The 18701-nt window shown below is 41.6% G+C and overlaps 2 protein-coding genes across 2 annotated transcripts; both read left to right on the top strand.

The window, feature by feature from the left end:
• The first annotated feature begins 5944 nt into the window (after positions 1–5944).
• On the top strand, positions 5945–7771 carry LOC128724149 (degenerin mec-4). Its single transcript, XM_053817914.1, has 5 exons — positions 5945–6347; positions 6411–6611; positions 6883–7031; positions 7108–7386; positions 7469–7771. The coding sequence occupies exons 1-5, from the start codon at positions 5945–5947 to the stop codon at positions 7769–7771; spliced, it is 1335 nt and encodes a 444-aa protein (XP_053673889.1).
• Positions 7772–8906: 1135 nt separating this feature from the next.
• LOC128727276 (protein yellow) lies at positions 8907–17324 on the top strand. The gene is made up of 3 exons (XM_053821171.1): positions 8907–8921; positions 12965–13351; positions 15696–17324. The coding sequence occupies exons 2-3, from the start codon at positions 13054–13056 to the stop codon at positions 16838–16840; spliced, it is 1443 nt and encodes a 480-aa protein (XP_053677146.1). The 5' UTR covers positions 8907–8921; positions 12965–13053; the 3' UTR covers positions 16841–17324.
• The last annotated feature ends 1377 nt before the right edge of the window (positions 17325–18701 follow it).

Raw genomic sequence — 18701 nt, 5'->3', positions numbered from 1 at the left:
GACATAAAATAGCAGAGTACTTCAAGGCAAAAAGGATTTTACCGGTACATTTCGAACAAATTCCACACGTAAAACGATCCTGTTACGATTGTTACGATCTTAGGATCTAAACGATCCTAAGTGTCTTTTGTTACGTGTATAAGATATTAACATGTATTTGCTTACAAATGTATACGAATTCATGAGAATTCGTATTAGCTCTACGTATTAGCGTACTCTAGAATACGTATTTGTCTTCATTTAAGAGTATGACATATTAACACGTAATATTCCATATAGTATTATTTAGCAATAAGCGTCAATGAATTTTGAAACTCAATTTATTTTGGCTTTCTAATTCACTATTTCTGATGTCGAACATCGCTTTGGTATTAAATAGGATTAAAACTATTTGACCCCTCAAAGCTGGTTAGAGACGTCAGAAACCATCAAGCATCTTCTATAACATATTATGTTTTTTGTATCATGATGTCCACGCTAGTGATGGTAAAGGATTGACATAATCAATTAATTTTTACAATTGAACAAATATAAACGCTTCCTTTACGAATATCGAATATGTAAATCGATAATGAACAAATTAAATGGCAATTGGAAACCAAATTGACGGACATATTCAAGCATTCTGTATTCTACTACAAATGAAAAGGTTCCGCAATTTCTATCAATAAACGCACCGCTCGTTCAAAAACAACCCATGTCACATGTTGGCCCGTGCCGAATAACATATTTTCGCACAAAACAAAGCCAAAAATGTGTTACCGTCCTGTATCGTAACTGTATCCTATTTTTGGCACAAATCATAATCAAACGACTACCCCAGTCCCGTGGCGACCGCAATTGATCAAAGCCCCTAGGTGGCTTTTCGTTTTGGCAGCTCTTGCTTGTGCATTGTCAAGCGCTGACTCGTCACGAAAAAGTGCATGCGATGCACGATGCAACCGCTTGAGCTCGTCATCTCCTCGCACTTCTCTGGACGTACCTTGCATCCGCAGTGTCGCTGAACCTGCCGAGCGATCATTGTATTGATCATTTACCGATGTGTGCCAATCCGTCAATCCGATCAGGCCAGTGCATGAAAGAAGTACCATCAATACCATCACACGGCGGATCGAGCTTCGATAGGCATTTGGTCCATTCGGCCCATTCGATAGGTCCACTTAGAGAACAACAAGTCGCTGGACGCGTACGTTGCATGTTGTTTTTCCATTGAATCTGCGCTCTTCTCGTGCAGAGGAAAACACGGAATCTTTACTCGGACGAAAATAGAATCGCTTGGCAGTGAGAACACACCAAACACCCACCTCTGTTGAAGCCGCGAAATGCCATCGGAGGATTTATTTCGGTACGAATATTATTCCAACTGCAGCGAGTGGAGTTCCAGCCGTCGCTCGGACTCGAGAATAACCTGCGACAGTGCGGTGACACTATTAACTCAATCCAAACCGGCATCGAGCAGCGGCCGTTTTTGCTCGTGGCAAAGCATCAGGTTGTATCAGGTTGCATGATGTTCGTTATGAATGATTGGCTCCCTTGCCCGCGGTGGTGGCATAATTGCAGCGGTTGATCTCGCGAGTGTCAAATGTGGACCTCACGCTCGTCTAGCCATGACAGCACCTCGACGAGGGCGACGTGCAAAATGGCCCAACAGCTCGTCTTGCGAATCACCATCGAGCAGCGGCGATCGATGTGCGCGCGACCAGAAATAGTTCCTTCACGCTAAAATTAGTGTCATCTGCGATCTGACTACTAAAACTGAACTCTGGCTTAGGTGCGGTCGCCACACACCACCACAAGCGTTGCTCTGCCCAGCGCGCTGTTCGGGCGTAATGAAAACGTCACAAACTCGAGCCGATGGCTGTGAAGTAAACACATTTTTTTGCGTTCCGTTTTTTTACCGACGGTGAGCCTAGGTGGTCAGTCTGCTACCGGCGAGGAAATGGGTTGATAGGGGGTGTGGGCTAATAGGGGAGCCATTCCTACATGCGCAACCCCCTAGCAGCCGCCAGTGAAATCATTTTTCTGAGCGTCTGATTTCCCCCAGATTATGGGGCGTTGGAAATTTGAAATTAAAACAAATGTCACTTCTCGATTCGGTGGATAATTATGACGGCTGGACAAACGGCCAGGAGAGCAGCTAGGCCGTTGCCACCCGTGCTATATGATTTATCGCGTGACGAACGACCGTATCGGGGGATCGTCGAGGATCGTCAGAATGTTCGCCGACGTATGCCAAGAAACCGATGATTCAGGGAATGGTTGCTGCATTAAAGCATTGCTCTGGCATCGCCAAAAACATGTGAATAAGTGTGTTATTGGAATGCCCGAAAGAAAACGGGACAAGACGACAAGTATACATGCCATATCAGATATAAACTGACGTGTATTATTCGGACATATATCTTCTTGAATTTGATTACCCATGCATAACACCAGAGAACTGTAAGAAATTATGGTAGATTGGAAATACATTCGTTGTATTTTTAATATTTGTAATACTTGTAAGAAAATTATAAATAATTTTACAATTAATATTAATTTATATATAAATGGATAAGCTACATGCATGCATTTCTACGATACTATTTATACATAAATGGTAGCTTCATGAAAGAAGCTTAACCTATTTCCGATGATCGTTTTTCATAGTTACATTCCGTACTAAAATGCCACCCATCGTACATTACTCTTATTTTAGGTGCTTTTCCTCCCAATGCGGAATGGCTGCTCACATTCAAGGTCTTTCTCTTGTCTGTTGTATATTTGGTTCATTTTTTTCTTATTACTCACCTTGTCAGAGATTTCCCTTTCTTTTCTAATTGGTCGCATTTGAAGTCATGCTTCTTGTGTCATAAGCGACGCTGCGTCATAAATCTGTTGCCCTCTTTTCGTAAACGCACGTCCTTAAACGTTTAATAGACGTTCAAAATTGTACAAGGCTTAGATGTACTCAAAAAATACATGAATGATGAAGAATCAGGTTTTTTAACGAAAGATGAATTGGTTTATCGATTGTGCCATAACTTTGCAATAACTTATACATTTTATGTAAGCAAATGTTCCTTGATTCTTTACCAAGTTTAATTAGATCTACAACCGAATATGCCATCTTTCGTTATTTAATTTATAACTTTAACCACGTAGCTTTAAATCATGTGAATCATATCATATGCAATTCAATCATCGAATAATATTTCCCTATGGTTCTCTTGACCCTTATCTTTGCTGTCTTTGCAGGATCAACGATCAGTAAGATCACTTTGTTTTAAAAAGTTGTTTTTTAAATATTCTTAGATTAGTGTAACATTATTGTAATCTCGAACCTCCTTTCATTTATCTTTATAATCACTCTCATCTATTTATACATTTATATGTGTTTTTTTCTGATCAATGCTTTCTTTCAATTTATTATATTTATTTACTTTTTTATGTTTTGTCATGTGCTTCAAATGCTATCATAACCTGTTACGTTGTTAAATTTATCAAAGGTTTTATATTGCACTTAAGTTATGTATAATCTTTATAGGCAAAACATATGTTGATACAAATATAAAAATATACTAATCAACAATTTAAGACAATATGGAGTGAATACAATACGAAAGCTTCAATAGTGGTGGATTTCGTGGATATTGCAGCTATGATTGAAATCAAACCATTTGGTTCAAACCAGTTGGGTCTTTGGACCAACTAGTTTTACGATGCATCAGAAAATTCTTTAAAAAACAGTCTGGTACTATATGCAAAACTAATAAACATATCGTTAAAATATTATAGTTTTACGATTAATTTCAGTAAAACGATCATCATAATTTCTTTGAGCTTAGATTTTTTGCTATATGTATCTAACTACAAAGAAACGATATGTTTTTTTTACCGTATATGATAAAAAACTACAAGCTTGTTCAGCAACTAACAAAACCAGCCCTACTATCAGCATCTGGGCAATATAAGCTATGCACAATAAAACCTACCACGTTGTGTGTCATTAAGTGTTTTTTGATTTCATATCGATATACAACATTCGTTTAACTAACATGAGGCAAGCTCGTCTTGTTGAACATGCTATCGGAACACCATATTCCCTGACATCATCCATCAACAAAACAGGTTGTATCTGCGAGGTGGCAAGCTTCGCCACCTTAGCAATTCGGATAAGCAAAGAGAAAACTCTCTAAAACGCGCCTTCGTGATGTGGGATCTATTTTTGCCCCGCTCCGGAACTGAATTTTCCACAAACACGGCTAGCAGTCGCGCCATCATTACCTCGAAGCTTTTGTTCAATTTTCAGCCCTGCTCGGTATAGGTGCAAAGTCTCACTACAACCATCCTCGCATCTCATGAACCACATAACTCCACCGGACTGCCCAGTTTTCCGAAGCTTCGCCTATGGTTCGGTGGTCTGCGTCATCTTTCCATTTGCCGCCCTGTTTGCTCGCACGATTTGGCGGCCCATATTCGGCAAGGAATGTGGAATGGTCGTATTTATAATCAGTGTTTGTTGTTCACTTTAACACATTTTTGTTACCACCGTTCGGGGTTGGCAAGAGATTTTTTTGTATTTATATTTCTTCCATCGTCCTGTCTCTCTTGTGGACGCGACCTATTTGTTTCTTCTGATCTCGCTCTTGCGGACGAGTTTCTTGCGGAAAGGAGCTGGCGTTCCTTCAGCACTGTTTTCCCGATACGTAAACCCACGAACCGTTGGCGCTAGAGGCATAAACAGTGCTCGCGAAAGAAATTCTTCGTGCCAGCTTACCCCATCTTAAAAAGACGCCATCTGCGAGCCGAGAAGATTTTGCTGGGACGAAAAATCTAAAAACTCTCTCTTTCTCGTAGGTGAATAGATCAACCGCAAGAAGAAAAAGGAAATCGTGCCGAACAACTAGGAGACGGCATGCGTGATCTGTTGAGTCCGAACAATCTTGATGAACATTGGTTTGCCACACGGCGGCCAACAGAATGTGATTTTCATTCAACTAACAGGTCCGTAATTTTTCGCTTTTCCTTTTTCATCTCTACCCACCTATTTGTGTAATATACAAAAAAAATCTGCCAGCTCACACCGTGTATAGAGAGAGTGAAAACGTGCCAACGCGCGTCAATGTAGCAAGAGCTTTTCTTATGGATGTAAAGACTAACGTATTAAAAAAAAAATTAAATCATCTATATTGTAGCACTTCATTAGCTAGTGTTTGAAATAATTGTACTATTGATTAACTCATATAGTAAGGGATTTAAACATGATTGTCATACGTTTCTCTTGTGGCTATGATTGATCATACGCGAAACAAATGATTAGAGAAAATAAGCCTAGTCGAATTTTTAGTGCCAAGATATTAAATTGCTACTCAAACTTATTGAAATATAGACAGCTACTTCCCATCGGTATGATGTTGAAAAACGTACTCGAAGAGACATCTGACGACAAAGTTCATCGAAAACTTGGAAAGCTGTCAAGCAACGAAAAAGCAGCATTACGGTTACAAACTTTCTTCGCCAGCGTATTTGGTAGCGTTCTGTGGCTAGTAAAACATGTGCGCAATGATGCGAAAAAATTATCTTCTTTTCACGCTGACATTGCGTACAGTACATTGCGGCGTATATTATGCCAACGACCAGGGAAACGCATCATGTGGATTGGATTCCGCGAAATGTGTACGATGCGATGATTTACGATTTGTTTCCCGATAGATAAAAAATACTCAAGCCTGCCCAGATAACCTACTGATTTATGTCTATGAGCTGTTTGTTTATCGACCAAACTCATCCATATAAATTGTGCAAGAGGTGCACTACCAACGGTAAACGTCTGTAACATCGGGCAGGTGCTCGGCAATCACTGTGCAAGTGTGTGGTGCTAGTGTCTCAAATGTGCTTCGAACATGAATACTCGAAAGCATCGCTTAGGCTTATGTGATCTATGCGAACGATCGCAGCTATAATGGTTAGTGTGGCGAAAGTAAGGCACAAACTATGGAACTTGCTGCATGCGTTGTGCCACGATCCGAAGCGTGTGGTGCGCGGTGTAGTGCTGTTTATCTGCAGTATCGTCGTCATGTACCAATTGACTGATTGCTTCAAGAAGCTGATCGATCCGCCCATTTCCACGCACTCGCGGTTTGACCTCAACGACTCCATGCTTTATCCTTCGATTACGTTCTGCCGTGAACCGGCGTACAAGGTGGACGTGATGACAAAGTACAACCTGGCGATGCATCCTAAATACACAAGCGCGTTTGATCGGTTTCCATTCAACGAGTCCTCGCTGGAGCAACTGTTTAGCGAGGCCACCTACAACCACTCGGAATTTTTCATCCAGCATGGCTTAAACGGTGCAACGAACAGTACGTGCAAATTATTTGTGCACTTTTGAGTATATGATGTGCATGTAATCTTGCCGTTAATAGATATACGAGTAGAGGAAAGCATGCATCTAGACATGGGCCGATGCTTCACGCTGAATCCTTTGACGACAACCAAACGCTCCTGGAAGGAAGCTGGCTATTCGATCATGCTACGACATGATACCAACATGTCACGTGTGAGTGTCGGAGACACACCTCCTGGTTGGCATGTCTTTATTCATGACGAAAACGAAGGCTTTGCGGGTAAGTCGGCTCTGTCGAGTGTTTTCCTTTTGGTATGAGTTTCAATCATTGTTAATATTAATTCAACGACATATATAGAACAGAATATTCGCAATATTCTTTTAATATTTGAAAATACTCTATTCTAAGCAGTAAACAAAAAAAAACAACAACAAAATTTAAAAAAATATGAAACTCCAAGACAACTAAATATACATTTCAAAAATGTAACGTATCTGAGCCACCCTGCAATGATACGCGTGTTGCATACCTTTTTGGCGTTTATTTGCAGAGAACCGCATGCAGTCGTCCGGTCGCGTTGAGTATCTGTTCCTTGAAGTCAACGAAGAAATGGAAATTCGTTTGTCGACGCAACATTTCTTTATGCTTGCCAGCTATGAGAATGAATGTGTCGAATTTTCTTCCGAAAGCTCTACCCGGGTAGGCCACAAAGTAACACCAGTAATGCCAGTCTTGCTGATTGAGATATACGGTCTGTTGATTTATTTCCACATAGTGCGGAGAAATTTGCCATTGGAGTGCTGTGGTGGATTATGTTGGATGTTCCGGTCCTTGGATGCCGGGACTAGAAGCGCCACACTGTGACAATGCTGACAGTACAAAGCAACTGATAAAGCATTACCGTCAGCTAGAGGATATGGATGGAACGCAGTGCGGTTGTTTTCAACCGTGCACTACCACGATCTACACAGCATCCGTGATGAATCGCAAACCCTTTTACATCAGCGTTCCAGCGGCACAGCTTTGGGTATATTACACTTCCAAAATGGTCACTGTAAGTTTTGCAAAACGATCACTCATCTAAAAGGGCATTTCACTTATTTATGCTGTGTTTCCACTCTTATGTCGTTTGCTAGATTGTAGAGGAGTTTCATGGATATGATTTCAACCAATTTGTTTCTGATCTCGGTGGATCGCTTGGATTTTTACTCGGACTGTCAGTACTTGGTCTAATTGGTCTACTGGAAAAAATTGTAGAGCTGGTCTTCATTCGCCGTCTGATTGCGGAAAAACGCAAAAAACAAACCACAAAAGAAGAAGTGGCCAAAAAAACAATGGAACCCAATTGTCTGGAGAGTGAGATAAACTCACACTCAAATCTCGACGAGCCGAAGCAACTCGATATTGTGGCACCTTCAAAACAACAAAACCAAACATGAAAAAGATTCATGTGAATAAAAAACATATTGACACCATTTTTGTTGCAAACAGGATGTTTAATTTTTGATTGGCATGAATTTGATTCAAAATTTCATATTTCTATGATCATGTAAACTGTTCCACATGTAATGGCATTCATTCAAACATGTATGTAAATTAATGGTTTTCAATAATTGGTCTTATTCAAAGTTGCATGAATGGTCGAACCAATCTAATGTGAAATGCGATTCGATATGAAGGAAGGATAACCCCGATATGGTTATAACGAAAATTGAATCATAATTGTTTGATGCATTTTTCCTTATGATCTTCACTTGGGACTTGAGCACTCAATCCCAATCTCTGTCGGAACTATTTTATCTGATTTTGGTATATTGTCACATTTACACACACTCCAACACCTACGCCAGTGCATACATTGCATTGCGGTTGTAATGAATTCGTGCACAGCTAATCACCATCATGGGATTGGCAATTAGATAATTTGTGCGCCGTTCAATGTGTACCCTTACACCCATCTTCCCACGACGACAAAGGGCACCGCGTTGACTAGCTGTATTTGCGTGTACGCGTACACCGGATTTTCCCACCCGTGCAGTGTGTCATGTTTTACGACTACCACACGTGAGACTATGCTGCTCCCAAGTGACCCCGGTGACATACACATACAGCGTGCATCCGTGCACAAATAGCTCATAGCTTTGGCGAAATATCATCAGCAAAGTCCCACGAGACACGTCATCGAACATCTGCAGGACATTATGCAGCCTCGAGCACTGCACATACCACCGTGTGAAGTCCTTTTCGTTTTAAACATTTCAACTCAAGTGAATCACTGATCAGCAAATACACCCGCTGGTGGGAGGCAAACCCCATTGGGATGGAAAGAAGAGAATGCCAGAGAACGAGACGCCGCGAGAGAAGCGCAAAGGTGCAAGCATACGCAGCATGAATATGTGTGCGATCGATCGTTCGTTCGTTCGTTCGCGCGCTCGCTCACTCGCATCATGCCGCCTGACAAGCGCGACGATCAGGTTTGATCGGGTGGCTTTTTCCTCAATGGAGCAGATCCGCCGCCGAATACTTTCCATTCCAGCAGCACGTCATTTGTTGTTTCGCAGTCACGCAGGGCAGATCGCCACGTTTCGGGTACGCTAGTGACAAGCTCACGTGAGCCTCGGGGCCGTGTTGGGATTGCTAGGAGATATTTCGTAGTTCAGCAACACCGTCGGAGTTGAAGTGAGTACTTAGCGACTGCTTGTTAAAGCTGCGTCACACTCCGTTGTTGAGATGATGCAAATTGTTAGCCAGCGCTCGTGTGAACCGTAGCTCATCAGTCAGTTATCTGCTGGCAAACAAAAAAATCGAAACATTATTCCTACTGAGTGAGTGTGTGTGTGTCTGTGTGTTTGTGTTTGAATGATTGCGATCGCATCGATGCAGCTGGTCAATAACGATCGACTGGATCGGATTCCCATGTCGAGTGCCCATTTGCCTAACAATTTAGTGTAACAACCTCCCACTCTGGGCGGAATGCGGAACATCGCTTTCTAAGACACGACAAACAATGGCCAATGGTTCGAGCGACTGGTACCGTTACGTGTGCCGTACCGGATGCTTCGTGTGCGGAGTTTTTGGCGAGCGAATAATAGTACTGCGATCGGCCATTAGACCATCTAGCATGGCGCATTTTTGGCAGGAAGTTGCGAGCCCTACGCTTGGGTTGCGATCGCTCGCGTAGGAAGCTGATGACTGGTGCCCCATCTCACCGGGAAGCGAAGGAACGCGCAATTTGCCTCCAACGCCTGTAATAAGCTGCCCGACGGCTCGCAACTCCGCGTGAAGTAGAAAGTGAAATTTCTCGTACGTTGTGATGAGCCCCTGAAGGTGTGATGTACGGCCGAATGCGTTCAAACTACCGGTACCGCTAATTTACACAATTGACCTCGACAACTCCAAGGGGTAAACGCCGTACACCGATCTGTGACAAGCTCCGTTTTGCACAATGATCGCGGCACCCATCGTTACACCCGGATGGAAGGATGAAGTGTGATCGAACCGCGAGGAATGCGATGCATTCTATTTATATGCACACAACCGTCAATGGGCCAGCTCTAATGTTAACACCCTTCAGTCTCGTACTACTGGAGGCTACTGTACTGTTAGGCTGGTGTCGTGTGCCGTTCCCAAAGCACAAACCCCGCTCAAACTGACACCCTGAAAAAGATGCTCAAGTATCTAAGCTCACGAGCGGCAGGTTGGGTGCAGCAGCATAAAATTCGTAGCTAATACCACCATCAGCACCACCCATACAACCCCGAGGCAGCAGCCATCGCATTTCACAAGCTCCCGCGACGGCGCGAGGTCTCCACCAGACGAGCGAAAAAACCTGTTTCTCCTGTTTGGCTAGATTTTGCCGCCAGAGCCAGAGCCGTGCCAGCGTTTCTTGTTTTTATTTTGTCTCCCACCTCGACATCCTTTCCGACCCGTTCACACTCTGAGGGTCTCTTTCTCGCTCGCGCTCGGAGGGTGTTTGGCCCGCGGTCACTTAAAATCATCCCTATGGAAAATGCTCCCAGCTTGGGTAGGCCACTTGTTCGACACTACGTCAAAGTCTACAAAACTCGCAGTCGCAATTTTGGTGAGCTGTACATGATGTGGTAGAGTTCCTGGACAATGGTCATGTTGTCGTTCGACACAGAGGAAGTGCAATTCCACGTTCTATAATCTGGAACCGGGGCCACACCGACGTGTTCCTTGTTCGTGCTATGGTGCTATGATTTATTTGGCATTCTATCCTGATGGCCTTCGACGAAGTGTAGCTTTCGCTAGCGACTAGGCACAGTCACGACTTTTTTCATCTCAACCGCAGCTAAACGCTTCAGCGCCTAGCACGTGTATTTGGCGAAAGACCCTGAGATCTGTTGGGTGCATTTTTGCCAATCTATTTCTCGGTCGCGGTCTAGAAATGAGGGGTCTATTCATTTTCAGCTGAGTCAGGCACAGAAAGTAAATCTAGCCGTGGGTTCGAAACAACGTAAACCTCGCACCCGTTGCCATTCACTGGCGTGAACTAACTCGCACGAAACCGCGGTGTATATGGAGTCTTCGAAACTCATAATGGTACTTTTGAAGTGCAAGTCATCAATGCCACTATCGATCTCTTGTCCTAGACAACCGATGGTCCCGTCGGCTAGTGGACGTCTGCAAGGCAATCGGCACGGTCTAATGATTGATACGCTGGAGGTGAAGGAGTTTAATGTCTGGAACTGACAATCCTTCGTACTGTAGCATGGACTTAATTGTATGTTATACGCCGTACTTGATCCAGGCCATCATGGATAATCGATTGGTGTATCACTATCATTCTGCTGTATCAAACACTGATGCCACTCGGCACCTGAAAGGGAATACTCTTACGGTAGCTTATGGAAAAAATGGGCTACCAGAAGTACGGACGACCCGCTAGATATTTATGTAGTCATTTCATGATTACAACTTCTAGCTAGGTCATTTCATCAGTTGAGCATATCCCATCGATCGAAGGACGCCTTTTGCTATTCAAGGTGTTCGTTTATAGCAATAATGAGATATTTTTGCATAGCTAATCGTTCTTCATAAGCGTACAAATCGTTCTTTGATTAATGTACAGCAAACCAGTAAGTAGGAACCATCAAAAGCAAAATGTAGTACTATCACTTGATGCAAATTTATTTTGAACGAATGCCATGATACTACACCTTTGAAGGTGCACACGAAGTAGATACTTATTGCTTGACATTAGCTTGATGAATATTTAAATTTCAATTCACAACCGAAGAAGCCCCCTTCGCCATGCATGACCTTTGAAGGGCCCGTTTCTTTGAACATTTCGTGCATTCCCGTAGCGTATTGAGTGTGTTTGCCATAATTTCGTACAAAACCTGATTTGTTTAAACAAATTCAGGGTGGAATTTGAGAAGCGTCGCGTTACCTTTGTCCATCAGAAACAGGGGAGCTGAAAAATTCAAGTTTCCTTTTGTACATTGAACAGGCTGGAATCGGTCACGCCCGACAGACTCCAAACCACACCTTGGACAGCATTGAGACTCAAGACCAGTTTGAATTTGAATATCGAGTCGTAAAATAAAGGCATGTAAGAAACCTGCCACAAACTGTTAAATACTACAATTGGCTCACATAGGTCGACAGGACGACAGCGAAAAAAAAGGATAATATTCAAAAATTGTTTGGTTTCATTGCTCCGATTGCTCGGTCTATCGTCATCAGATGATGTCTTTGAACGCGGTACTTAACCTCTAGATGCTAAAGCTCAAGCTTTGCAAGCATTGAAAGTGTGCGTATGAAGGGAAAACGCCTTCATCTACGGTACCTGGCTGTGCTGGATGAATGAAAACGATCTATTCGTGCACTAAGAGAGCAGCAAAAAAGCTCTCTCGAGGCGATGTAAAAGCAAAAAAGGCTGGGAAACGATAGAAAGAAAGAGACACACGGGCAAACTACTTGTGGCAAGGCACGCAAGCATGCTCACACCGAGAGGTTCAGAGAAGGGAGCACGAAAAAGCTGTTCACCTTACGCGTTCTTTTAATTTTTGGTCGCCATCATATTATTCTTCTTGCCTCTCACTATCATCCAGGCTGGGAGTTTGCCTGCGCGAAAGGTGGACGCACTAGACCCTCACCTACGGACCCCGAAAGCACGCTGCCAAAGGCAATGCCGTGCGAACGGTGAAGAACGATACAGTGAGGCTTGCAGCGTGAAGGAACTAAAGCTATCCGGTGCTTTGCTGAACTCGTACCCGGCCTGCTGAAGGTTGCTTGGTGCCCGTTTGCCTGTTGCCGTGAGCAGGGGGTTTGAGCTGCTGCCTTAGTACAATAGTGGCTACATGCGCGGTCAACGTCGGTGTAACTAGGGGGAGTGAGAAGCTGTTAGAGCGACACTGCGTCCGAAAGAGTTCTAAGCCGGTGTGTTCAATCGCTCACCGGACATAGCGAGTGCTTTAGTTGAGTTTCGAAACTGCGTTCGTTAAGTTCGCGCTGCTGCACAGACAAACAACGAGTTGATTCAGAGGGTGTAGCAAGCCGCAGTGCAGTGAATATATTATAATATTTTACAGTGCAATACTAATGAAAAAGATCACCGTACATTAATATCGACGTGTTCGTTCTAACCTATGCTCTGAATTTCATAGTGAGTGCTATTTAGCCGAGGTGCAGAACAACTAACTGAATGAAAAGCTTTTGATCGTGAAGTGTAATCGCACCAAACCACTGTTGTAAGATGAACGGAACCAAACAATCGACCCTAGTGCTTACAGCCGCTCTATGCTGTTGTATGATAGCTCTCTTACCTCAGCACATCCTAGCCAACGACAATTTGAGAGTAGCATATCAGTGGAACGAGATTGATTTCGAATTTCCAAGCGAAGCCGAACGTCAAGAGGCTATCGCAACGAAACGTTACATTCCGGCGAATGTGATACCGGTCGGGTTGGAAGTTTACAAAAAGCGCCTTTTCCTAACACTGCCCCGATGGAAAGAGGGCATTCCAGCGTCGATCGCATATATCAATCTCAACGGTATGTAAGATAATAAAAAAAAAACGTGCAGAATAAATTATTATTGAAAAGGCTCGATCATTAAGAGATTTCAATCGCAATAGGGTTAGATTGCATGAGTTGATAAACCGTAGACATGGCATTACTTCATTATTTTTTGCAAAATTATTATTCTGTTTTTTTAATTAAACACACATTGTGACACTATTTCAATCTGCTGGCTGGCACACAATAAATCAAGCTGACGGAGGGTTGAAGGGTAGGCATAATAACTGCATTTCGAATGCACTGGTCAAACCCTGACCGTGGTCGTGAAATGAGGAAGCCAAATGAACCGACACGAACGGATTATCTGACGATCAAATTCACACGCCTTTCAATATACCTGTGGCACGCGCACGCGCCGTCGAATTAATATATACATCCGCCTACCTTCACGATCGCGTGTGCCTGTGTGTTGGTCGAAGTTTGCGAAGGTACCTCCCTTTAAGGCCACACCGCGCTAGGTCAATTTGAAGCCCCCGGGTTGCAGTTGAGCTATGCGGTTAGTTTCGTAGCACCAATTCTCATTGTTACTTCACGCCATTGTGCGTTACTGTTTAGTCACATCTCGCTGCAAGCCGCTCAGTTTAGGCGTGTGTCCACCATGGCCCCAGCATTGACCAGCCATGCGGTTAGCCGCATGGGTACGGATGTGCATACAAAAGCATAAATATTCTATTTTAAAGTGTACTAATGACATCCAGACGACGTGTGGTCAGCTAGCTCTGGTAATATATTCTGTATTCAGATTTTCATGAACATGACGTCTATCTATTTCAAAGTTGTTAAAGCGGTTTAGGTCATGTTAAAAATCGTCACTTAGATTGACTGTTAAAATAACAACAAAAATATTTCAAACGAATCTCTTTTCTGAAACATGTTTAAATATCCACATTCAAGACATTCATTCAAACATACAAAAAGGCAAACAATTTTAACATTTTTTTTCATGTCAAACATACTATGTACAATTTTGTTGGAATAATTTGGAAATATCGATTGACATATATTTTTTTTAGGTTTCTTTGTACTATTTTCAGAAGCCACAATGACTCATAGTGTGTAGTTTCTAGGGGGTTTTTAAAATTCCTTTTCCATAGTCAAAAAAACCCAAACCGATCAGCTCGATCGAAAGCAAGTGTCACTGTGTGACTCACTGGGAAATCGGGACTCCGTTACCCGTTTGCTGGTTTTTGTTGACCTTCACTACATGCACCATTACATGCGTTGTCATAACGCTTTAAAAAGAACTAGCAAAACCGCTTGTTAGGTTTGCTTTAGTCGAAGAAAAAAAGGGTTAGCGCAGGTTAACACTGAACATTACCCGGCTTTCCGAAGAGAAGTTATTATTATACCGTTGAACAGGCCCGCCAATCGATCGCTACATTGATTAACCTTGCGAACTGCATATAAGCGACCACCATGCCTTTCGATCGATTAGCGGTCTTTTGACTCTTTAGCTTTGTATCGGTATCCAGTTCCTTCAGTATGTGTAGTACTACACGTAAAAATAGTTGATCGCGTCCCTAGTGAATGTAACCATTATCTTACTGTTGTCCCAAGGTCGTTGGACATTACATTTATGGCAAAATAGACTGGAAATACATTTCTGAACCTTTAATGTAAAGCACCAAACGCGAATCGTCCGTTTGTTTTTTATCAGCATTTAGCACTGTTCACCGATACATGCTTTTATCTCATATAGTTGTTTCGAAAAAGAATGGTCAAGAACCACTCCTTCCTTGTTATTTGAGGCAACAGCCTGGCGAGATTTGTAATCTATTGACATTTGATCTCATTTTTAGTACTTTCACGGTCATACTTGGTTTTACAATTAACCATTCCGGAACTTAGTACGCACCTATTCATAAATCTTTGTCGGTAAAACGTAGAATGAAGTATCATAATTTGAATTCAATTTCTGAAGCAAAGCAGAAACATAATTATTCGATCCATAACAGTTTATTGAATTTGTGTCGCACAACGCTGCTAAGCATGGACCAAATCACCCAACGTACCATTTATTAAATTGCAAGTGGTGCACCTGCAGCGAATCACTTTAAAACAACATACATCAGGCATTGCAACATGTGTTATATAAAACAAATGAACACTATCGCATTGATATTTACATTGAAACACCATCTAACTATTGAAATGTTGTACAAGTACTTCTCAAACTATCTCGTAACTATATTCATAGCCCTATTGGTGTTGTAATGCTTCAAAACTGATATCTGATATCACATTCGATTTAAGCTTTAAATTTTAGAACATTGTATGTAATTTTGTATTTCTATTCCTCTCTCTTTCGCTTTATTAGAAACCACAACTCAGTCACCTCGACTACATCCGTACCCTAGTTGGAGTGCTCACAAGCGTAACAATGATGTGGAAGCTCCCGAAATAGTGTCCCCCTTCCGTATACGAGCTGACCGCTGTGGTCGACTCTGGGTGCTGGATACCGGTATTGATGAACTTCTGGGTAACACTACCGTCACAAGCCCAACGTCACTCCTAGTGTATGATCTGCACAATGACAATCTGCTACGACGGTACAAATTCCCTGCGGATCACAGCAAGGAAAACTCCTTCTATGCCAACATTGCCGTAGAAGATACGGATTGTGATGACACATTTGCGTATGCGGCCGATCTTGGCAGTCCTGGTCTGGTAGTTTACTCATGGAAGCAGCAGGAATCATGGCGTGTAAAGCATCACTTTTTCCACCCGGATCCACTAGCAGGGAACTACAACATCACTGGCATTAACTTCCAGTGGGATGATGGTCTTTTCGGAATTGCGCTCAAGCCGCAGGCTGACGGATACGCAACGCTATACTTTCATCCTCTTAGTTCTCTAAATGAGTTCTCGGTGTCAACAAAGGTGCTGCGCAATCAAACGTACGCTACCGATGCGAGCAATTATCATGAATTCAAAATTTTGGGATCACGTGGTCCTAACGGGCAAGCCGGTGTTGCATTCGTTGACCAGAAAACTGGCGTCATCTTCTACGCCCTGCCAAATCTAAATGCCATTACGTGTTGGAAAACATCCAACCGTGCCTATACCATCAAGTCCCTCGGTAGGGTCTACATGAGCACCGTCGACATGGTGTTCCCCAACGATGTCAAGGTGGACGACGAAAGTAACCTCTGGGTTCTTTCGGATCGACTACATCAATACATGTATGAAACGCTTAACAGAAACGATGTAAATTTTCGGGTGCTCACTGCGACCGTTAAGGATGCCATCCAAAATACGGCCTGCGATACGAACATCAAGCCGCTGCCGGACATAATAACCAATTTGGGTGATATCCTGCGACCTTCCACAACCACAGTGGCGCCTAAGCCAGGGTCTAGCGATGCTACCACTCTTCGCCCGTACATTGGTGTTCTGGCCATTGTTTTGTTATTCGTCAGCACCACATTTCTTTCATCGACCGTTTGCAGTAGGATATACTAGGATAGGCAGAACCATACCGATCCAGTTAAACTCTCTGCACTGCTTGCTGAGCAACCAGAATCAGGGATCCGTGTTGATGTACTTAGTTTTTCGTCCTTTACAGATAAAGTGACACAAAGCGCCGTGTTGGTTGTTTATCTATGAGTTTTTAATCAGTATTGATCAGCAAAAAAGAAAGCAAACTTAGCACAGCTAATCTGACAAACCTCACTGGGCGACGAAAAGCATCCGTAACGTCTAAATTGATAAGCTACTATTATAAATACTATAATGCCCATCAATGCATGCTTTCAACAATATTCGCTCCGAATGCTAGTATTTTATTACACTCTGCTATACTCCAATCAACAGACACATATTCCTTATTATCCACGGCCATAACCGTTACTATCGGCTGTTGCAACGATTTGCGAACAGTTGTGTCATAATTGTTAATTATTAGTCATCGTACCAAAATACATGTAGATCAAAAAATGTTGTAATAAAATTCTTTGAAAAACAAAACAAAAACGTTGAAGAAAATTTCACAAAAAAAAGTTTCTTTCAATAAATATTTTATCACAACAATCCACCATTATCGTCAGCAGATCATAATCCGCAACCAGAATTACGGTAAAGTATTGTTTTTTTTTTTCAAATTATGTATCACATGTCTCAGATACGTTTAAAAAAAGTAAAACTAGTCAAAATCAGTGTCAGATTTAACATGATCTGGATCAAGATAATTTATTTCGATTTAAAATGAATTCAACATCAATTAACAAATGTAAGCGCGTTTATCCTAATTATTAGTAAGAGACAAATATTGTTTTAAAATATTTTCCGAAGCCAATCAATGAAAGTACCCTTTGGATAATAATGGTATGATCCTTATGAAAAATGGGGGAAAACATAAGTGTTAGGATAACATGATTAATAAAACTGTAAAAGATTCAAACAAACTATCGTTACGAGCGTATGAATCGTAAAATGTATAATGCTTCGGAATCATATTCTTTTTATTAATTTTCGTAAAATTGATCCTTATATGAATATTTTTTTCCGATGCTCAAGGTTGTGTGATAAATATTTGTCGCTAATGAGTCCAGCTAATGACAAGGTGTGTGATATGCTTCTGAGTAATTTGTGATATGTGCTGCATTATCCTTTATTTTGTCATCATGAATGATTCTACAAACGCTTACTTTATGTACTATTAACGGTTACATTTATTTTACCATATTCCTGAACATTTGTCTTCCCGTGGGTGACAGGCTATACAGATGGATAGAATAAAATAAATAACCTTCAACCGTTTATCGAGTGCAACTAACAGATAGAAATATTATCAAGCCGTTTTGCCTAACGAAACTTAGTATCAATGATGTACATATGGTTATATCGTTATGTAAAATGTCTACACATTATATACATATATATATATATATATATATATATATATATATATATATATATATATATATATATATATATATATATATATATATATATATATATATATATATATATATATATATTCATTGCCATAGAGAAAAAAAAGCACTCTAAAAATTTATGACGAAAATTGTTTCACACTAGCATCTTCAGCTGTTTAATAGTTTGATTGAACTTGTTTTGAATTTGCAATTACGATAACACTTTTCTTCATGTCCCTTCGTTTCCCTTGAGTAAATTGCATTGCTTTGTTATCATTCACCAGCACTATCAACACAAGTTATTAGTTCGATTATGGAAAAGTCGACACTGAATAAGAAGTTTCTTATGTAAAGAGCATGCCACAAATTTTGGCAACTATTTTGTAAGAAATTAGATGATCTATACGGGAGTGATATTCAAGCTAAACAATTCACACTTAACAAAA

This window comes from Anopheles nili, chromosome 3 (assembly GCF_943737925.1).
Source record: "Anopheles nili chromosome 3, idAnoNiliSN_F5_01, whole genome shotgun sequence".
NCBI classification, from domain to species: domain Eukaryota; kingdom Metazoa; phylum Arthropoda; class Insecta; order Diptera; family Culicidae; genus Anopheles; species Anopheles nili.
This window is presented reverse-complemented; position numbering and strand designations above follow the sequence as displayed.

Excerpts from the sequence above, each read along its gene's own strand:
- LOC128727276 (XM_053821171.1), top strand. The coding sequence starts at position 13,054 with ATGAACGGAACCAAACAATCGACCCTAGTGCTTACAGCCGCTCTATGC. Across the intron at positions 13,352-15,695 it reads CGCATATATCAATCTCAACG|AAACCACAACTCAGTCACCT; the intron begins GTATGTAAGATA and ends TCGCTTTATTAG.
- LOC128724149 (XM_053817914.1), top strand. The coding sequence starts at position 5,945 with ATGGTTAGTGTGGCGAAAGTAAGGCACAAACTATGGAACTTGCTGCAT. Across the intron at positions 6,348-6,410 it reads CTTAAACGGTGCAACGAACA|ATATACGAGTAGAGGAAAGC; the intron begins GTACGTGCAAAT and ends TGCCGTTAATAG. Across the intron at positions 7,387-7,468 it reads ACACTTCCAAAATGGTCACT|ATTGTAGAGGAGTTTCATGG; the intron begins GTAAGTTTTGCA and ends GTCGTTTGCTAG.